Here is a 7,680-nt window from a genome sequence, read left to right as displayed (position 1 = left end):
TTACATTTGTGATCGTTTTTTAGTCTATGTGGTGCAGTGTTTATACAAATTAGGAGTTTGTCCTACTTGTTGTTGAGAACCGATTACATCCTAACCTTACAGGTGAGGCAAATGTCAAAAGGTTCCAATTATAATGCATTCAAAATGTATACAATGAGAAGTTATATAAAATAAATGCACAAAATCTTGTAGGCATTGTTTGTTAAGATTTGCTACGGTTTGCTGCAGGATGACCCATTATAACAAAGTTAGTGTAATGAACAACTGTCACCTTTGACTTCATGGGCCAAGCTATAAACCCCTATTCTGTATATAATTTTTAATAAAATTATTATATAATAATAACTCCTTAAAAGGTTGGTGTCCTTCAACATCTGCAATAAGATGCTGCAGATGTTCTACCAGACGTTGTGGCGCGCCTCTTCAAACGTGGTGTGCTGGGAGGCAGCATAAAGAAGATGGATGCCCATGCCTGGACAAACTGGTCAGGAGGGCAGGCTCTATTGTAGGCACGGAGCTGACAGTTTGGACGTCTATGGCAGAGCGACGGGCCTGAGCAGACTCCTGTCAATCATGGAGAATCCACTGAACAGGATCATTCCAGACAAAGGAGCAGCTTCAGGGACAGACTGCTGTCCCCGCCCTGCAGACTGAGGGGACCCCACACTATGCACTCTTCAATTCCATCGGGGGAGTAAATGCTAACATTATTCAAAGTTATTGTCTGCTTTTGCAAGCATTTTTATTACTCTTTAATATTTTTTTTTGTATCAGTATACTGCTGCTGGATTATGTGAATTTCCCTTGGGATCAATTATCTATCTATCTAAAATGACGGTGGTTTTCACACAGGCACCATGATGATTCATCCAAACCAGTCATATATGATCATTTAGTGAAAATCCTAAGGCTATTGATTTAAAGGTAAAACTCTTTCACAAAAGCTGATATACACTCACCTAAAGGATTATTAGGGACACCATAGTAATCCGGTTTGACCCCTTCGGGAACTGCCTTAATTCTATGGCATTGATTCAACAAGGTGCTGAAAGCATTTTTTTACAAATGTTGGCCCATATTGATAGGATAGCATCTTGCAGTTGATGGAGATTTGTGGGATGCACATCCAGGGCACGGCTCCGCTCCACCACATCCCAAAGATGCTCTATTGGGTTGAGACCCGGACTGTGGGGCCATTTTAGTACAGTGAACTCATTGTCATGTTCAAGAAACCAATTTGAAATGATTCGAGCTTGTGACATGGTGCATTATCCTGCTGGAAGTAGCCACCAGAGGATGGGTACATGGTGGTCATGAAGGGATGGACATGGTCAGAAACAATGCTCAGGTAGCCCGTGGGCATTTAAACGATGCCCAATTGGCACTAAGGGCCTAAAGTGTCCAAGAAAACATCCACCACACCATTACACCACCACTACCAGCCTGCACAGTGGTAACAAGACATGATGGATCCATGTTCTCATTCAGTTTACGCCAAATTCTGACTACCATTTGAATTCTCAACAGGAATCGAGGGCTCATCAGACCAGCCAACATTTTTCCAGTCTTCAACTGTCCAATTTTGGTGAGTTTGTGCAAATTGTAGCCTCTTTTTCCTATTTGTAGTGGAGATGAGTGGTACCCGTGGGTCTTCTGCTGTTGTAGCCCATCTGCCCTCAAGGTTGTGCGGTTGTGGCTTACAAATGCTTTGCTGCATACCTCGGTTGTAACGAGTGGTTATTTCAGTTAAAGTTGCTCTTCTATCAGCTTGAATCAGTCGGCCATTCTCCTCTGACCCTAGCATCAACAAGGCCTTTTTCAGCTCACAGGACTGCACATACTGGATGTTTTTCCCTTTCACACCATTCTTTGTAAACCCTAGAAATGGTTGTGCATGAAAACCAGCAACTGAGCAGATTGTGAAATACTCCAGACCGCCCGTTGGCACCAACAACCATGCTATGCCCAAATTGCTGAAATCACCTTTCTTTGCCATTCTGAATTCAGTTTGGAGTTCAGGAGATTGTCTTGACTCAGGGACTACACCCCTAAATGCAGTGAAGCAACTGCCATGTGATTGGTTGATTAGATAACTGCATTAATGAGAAATTGAACAGGTGTTCCTAATAACTTTAGGTGAGTGTATGTACTTTCATTAAATCTTTCTCTCATGTGGCACCTCTGCACGAGAACCACCTTTTTCCACCCCTCTCAAATGTACGCAGTTTTACTGCCTGGAAAACATTTTGGGATTAAATCACTTTGAGATCTTTATATAGTCAACATCTTTGCATCCGTACTAACAATTACATCAAATTTAACTTTCCAGCAACACATTTCTTTCACTGTCTTCAAATTTGAGACTTTGTTAAATAGAACCCGCCCTAATTTCTCTCACCTCCCACCTCCCTCGATGCTGAAAAAATATTGATCAGTCTTGAGGACTCGGACAGCATTTCTGTAATATATAAAACTATTTTACAGTCCCTCCCTTTCAAAGATCCAAGAGGACACTGGGGAAAAGATCTCTTACCAACATATCAGAAAAGGAGTGGAAGGTGGCAATGCAGAGAATTCTACTGAGTTCCATACGCAAAGCATACAATTATTCAACCTAAAATTATAGATTGAGCACATCTGTCTCGATTAAAACTATCCAAAATGCATCCAGGCTGAGATCCAACCTGTGAACGCTGCAATCGCGTTCAGCCTCACTGGGCCACACACACACGCTCAGGCCAGCACCAAATTAACATCATTTGGGACCAAAATCTTTAAATGCCTATCAGACAGCCTTGGTGTCCCAATCCCTCCTAATCCACTAACAGCTGTGTGTGGGTGGGCTCACAGAGGGGCTTAAAGTGGAGAAGGACAAACTGTCATTGCCTTCACTACACTATTAGTACGTAGAGATCTTGCTCAATTGGAAGAATCCCAACTCTCCTTTTTTAAGTCAGTGGGTAACTGATGTCATATACTATTTGAAATTGGAAAAAATCAAATTCACACTTAGAGGATCTGAGCAGAACTTTCTCAAAACCTGGCAGGATCTGATCAATGACATTTTAGAATAAGCTTTTAAATTGAGGAAACAGGTTCTCTCCCCTCTTTTACTCCATTTATCTTTATTCAATTTTCTATTCACTTATCTTTACTAGCTGTGAAAGCTTTACCCTGCTGGCCTCTCTCTCTTTCCCAGGGTAGTTGATTTGCTTCAAACATTTTTCTGTAAAACTGAGTTATTTGTATGGAATGCTGTTTGATTTTAATAATCAATAAAGTTTGAAAAATCACATTTTTTAAAATTTCCTCCAATATCAATGTGAGAAAATCCTTGTCAAGTTAAACGGCAACCTCTATTGGCAGAATATTAGAAACACTTGTAGAACTTTTCTTGCATATTTCCGGGTGAAAGTTCAGGTTTAGTGATTTCATTCCTTCCTTTGTTTACTTGCTGCACATTACGAGAACCACAGACATAGAATTACTAGACGCCGCATGACCAACAGCATCGTAGACGCCCAAAGTCACCGCCATATTGTGAGTGGCACTGCTGTGGAGTGAGTAGTGGATAAAGATGTCTCACGATGTACTGCTTGGGATTGTACAAAACCAGATCCCGGGGGATTACATTTCATAGGTAAGGCTGATCAATTGTTTTGATTATATTTGACCATTAGAAAATCCTTTTACAATCTTAACTTTAGCTGACTCAGGCTAGCAGGCAGAGTTATGCATTTATGTGTCAAGTGAGCCTCCAAAACACGCTTTGGCATAAAACGATTTAGTCACTAACTATGTAGATTGTTGTTAGCTGTTAACATTTCTCAAACTCTGAAGGTTTCCCTAAAGAAATCCAACTTCCAGGAAGCAGGGAAGTCAGTAGATTTTGAGAAGCTGTCCTGTGATGTGTTTCGTGCAAGGTTTTGTAACAGATGCTGTACCAGCATCATATGATCAAAGTTACCACCGCCACATTAAAACAAAGAGGTCTGATGATTCCTCTGAGGGTCCAGTCAAGGTGGTCAAAGTAACTGAGCGAGTTATTCAAAGTCGACAGGGCAAGCTGTCCGTGTATCTTTGATCAATTAGTTTGTTCAGCTGAGGATTGGTCTAGATGATGTGTTTTTTCTCAAGGAGCTCATTGAGGAAACAGTTTGAAATTGACGCACCATCATTTTATGCTCATGTCTTTAGTTGTGTCCGTCTTCCACAAACTAAGGCTGTACCATACTGATTTTTGATTGGTCGAGAAAAAGGAATCACATCTCCCCATTTTAGCTCCTCTCTCTCTCCACTGGCTACTGGTGGGGTGGTGCTTGATTTTAAAATCTTGTTGTTTGTTTTAAAGCCTTGCATGGTCTCGGCTCCAAAATATCTGTGACCTCCTTCAGCCCTATGTGCCACCAAGAACACTCAGGTCATCTGAACGACTGCTCCTCGTGCCGAGATCTCGCCGAAGTCAGGGGAGACCCAAACTCGCGAGTTGTTGCTCCACGGCTTTGGAATGATTTGCCTCTGCACATCAGGTCTCCATCCTCGAATCGAAGGTTTTAAAGTCGGCTTAAGACCTCCTTGTTTTCTCGGCTCTCTTCACTGTATATGATGGGATTGTGGTGGATGTTACACTTGGTTGTTTAATTATTCTGCTCTGTTTATTTTAATGCTTTTTTTGTACAGCACTTTGGCTAACCTCTGTTGTTTTAAATGTGCTTTTATAAATAAAATAATCTAAAGTGTTCATTAGGTAGTTTGCTGTTTTGAAAGAACACCACGCTTGGCACAAACTATCACACAGATTTATGTTGCACACGCCAACTCCACAAGTAATAAGCCTAAATTGAAATTGCACCATCTGGCCCCTTAAGCTACAATTGATTTAGTTGTTGTTAAAAGTTTTATGTTCAAAATGTTACACATCCTTAGCAACTGTCTTGTACACAACACAGTTCATACCTATATGGAGTAGCACAAAACATACAGTTCTCCATTTGCTGTTGCTCCACGAGTGGATTAACTTGTCTAATACAGAAATACTCATAACGGTAGTCGCACGTCAGAACTCAAAACGCTTTCAAAAACAGTCAAGAGGGACACACTTTAAAAAGCAGAGAACTGCATTTATTTCCTTGCAGAGTAGCAAATTCTGAAAAATAATTTATTCCTAAGTGAAAAGAGAGTATTTTTCTGGTGTAATATTTATACCACAAAATGACTACATTACAGTATTCTAAACAGTTTGAAAATTGATTTGGTCGGTAATCTATTAGTCTGATGTAGTGATCCACACTAGGTCAACCAAACGCCTAATGATGGAAATATATGTACACCTCGCTTTGCTCAATTCCTCTTTTTCTTTCATGGATTAAATTAACTGTCCTTGCACACAAATTAGGTTAGAGGACGAGTTATTTAGAATCGGAGATTCTGACAAAACTGAATAATAGAAGATATATGAACAGCTGTAACAGTGCATTGTCATCATTACTTTCTTTCTAAGCAAAAAAACTATTAAAACTGATATGTCAATTACACTACATTAATCTTTAGACCAAACAGCAGCTATCATAAGGATACAGTCTATGAAAAATTACATTAGAGCAGTGCCGGGTGAATTTTAATCACATTAAAAACGTTCAGAATTGGAGAGGGTGCAGTCATAGCCTCCATCAACAGTAGTCCAAGTCTAGAATTTCTAAAATCTGTCTGTCAGGTTTCATGGAGAATGTTTTTGTTCTGTTCTGTAGGCCAACAAAAGCCCCAGTGTGAAACAGGGAAAGCTGGGTCTCCGCCTCCCTGGCCCAACATGGCCAGACAGTCCAGCTACCAGGGAGACATGGACTGAGGGTTCTGCAAGTAAGACATGACAACTCGGAGATGGATAACCTGCAGGCAAAAGTACATGTTACTGGAAATAAGCAATGAACACTCAAAGCAAAATCTACCTATGGACATATGTGGGATTTATTGCCATTTTTAACTCTTTCAGGGCTAAAATTGTTTTTCTCCATTTTGGCCAAAGGATGAATATTTTTTTACCAAAAACCTCAGCTTTCTAAAAAGCACACAAAGCAATGGCTTCACACATAAATCAACATTAGTTATCACAAATGTCCCTGTGTTTTATGTTCCATGAGCGTCTACACAGTGTTTCTAAACTCGTCCTGGGACCTGTGGCTTGCAGGTTTTGTTCTAACCAGCTTGTTTTAGTGGAACTTGGGCTAATTAAGTGAACTGATATTTCCCAAGTTCTGTGTTTAGGGAATAATATAGAAATTAGAAAACCTAAGTTTGCTAAAATATATATATATATATATATATATTAAAATGTACCAAGCAGTTATTGGGAATAATGTATTTTTTCCTTTTAACAGTATTTTCATCCTTTCATTCTACTTTTCCAGGTTTTCTAATTGTCTAATTAATCCATTATTTACTAATTAGTGGGTCGTTTACAGTTCCCACCTTTATTATTCAGTGTTGTTTGCCTGCTCGCTTTAAATTGTCATAATAAGATACAATGAAGGGGAAAACTGCACTGAGAAAAGAGCAAAATATAACGAAATCAAGAAAAGCAGAAATATTTATAAATGTCTTACAAAATGTAAAAAATCCTGCTGCTGTGCTTTTCAAATGTTAAAGAAGAAAAAAAAAAGGCAGCTAATTAAATGAGATCAGTGTTATCAGGGTTTTATGATTAGAATCTGGTTGAAACAAAACCTGCAGCCATAGGGGTCCCCAGGACCGAGTTTGGGAAACACTGGTCTATCATGTGAAGTCACATCCTATTACAGCATAGTCCTGCAAGGTATGTCAATGTAGAAGCAGCCAATGGCGGACTGCCACATTACACGCTTTGCTGTGTTGTTAACTGGCACTGCGGTTCTAGGCATCTGTTGCTAACTCTTTGACCCCTGTGGCAGTTTAAAGCACCTTTGATCAGCCAAGCAGGAGTCGCTGACAGCTGTCACAGTATGTAGGAACAGACGCTTAAAACAGCAGCACCAGCAAACACGCCCCGCTAGCAGTATACGGATAGCAAATTGAGGTGAACTATAACTCACGCTTTACAGCTGATTAATCAATCTGGGGTAGTGGTGGGTAATGCCAATCTGACCCAACCCAATGTGTAAGCTTCACAACTGCCCTGTAAGAGTTATAGAAGGGGAAAAAAAAAGATTATAATTGCCAAAATAGGGGTTATTTTCTGTGGAATTTATGGTGGTTCAAAATACCAAACATTCACCAAACTCTACTGGGGGTCCAATGTACTTGACAAGAATTTCTTTCCCAAACAAAAAAAGACTAACAAGTAAGAACATTTTTAAATTAAAAAAAAAAAAAAAAAAAAGTATGTTGTATTACATTATTCATTTTTTGGGTTTTAAAACCTGAGTAGGCCTTGCACAACCAAGCTTCTTTAATGGTAATATTGTTGGTCATTGCCATCTACTTGTTAAAATATTCCCTTGGGACAAATAAAGTACCAATTTATCTGTCTTATGTGAACTAAAACGTTTTCAGAGGTTCAAGAAATAAACACCTCTGGAATTTCCACAGTGCCACACTATAACTGCTTGTAATGGAAGGATTTTTTTCTGTAAAAACAAAGGTGAAATCAAGGAGCAGATGGGGATTCTGTGAAACCCACTGCATTACTAAGTTTTGGGAAAAGGGGAA

At 39.6% G+C, this 7,680-nt stretch overlaps 1 protein-coding gene across 1 annotated transcript in view; it reads left to right on the top strand.

Moving 5' to 3' along the window:
- Nucleotides 1–3,498: 3,498 nt before the first annotated feature.
- rfx1a (regulatory factor X, 1a (influences HLA class II expression)) overlaps nt 3,499–7,680 on the top strand; it is a 27,211-nt gene continuing 23,029 nt past the window's right edge. The window contains exons 1-2 of the mRNA XM_039771384.1: nt 3,499–3,540; nt 5,748–5,856. Coding sequence (XP_039627318.1) covers nt 3,499–3,540; nt 5,748–5,856 — 151 coding nt within the window. The remainder of the gene's footprint in view (nt 3,541–5,747; nt 5,857–7,680) is intronic.

Source organism: Polypterus senegalus, chromosome 12 (assembly GCF_016835505.1).
Source record: "Polypterus senegalus isolate Bchr_013 chromosome 12, ASM1683550v1, whole genome shotgun sequence".
NCBI classification, from domain to species: domain Eukaryota; kingdom Metazoa; phylum Chordata; class Cladistia; order Polypteriformes; family Polypteridae; genus Polypterus; species Polypterus senegalus.
The sequence above is the reverse complement of the archived record's forward strand: the minus strand, read 5'-3'. Positions and strand labels throughout refer to the sequence as shown.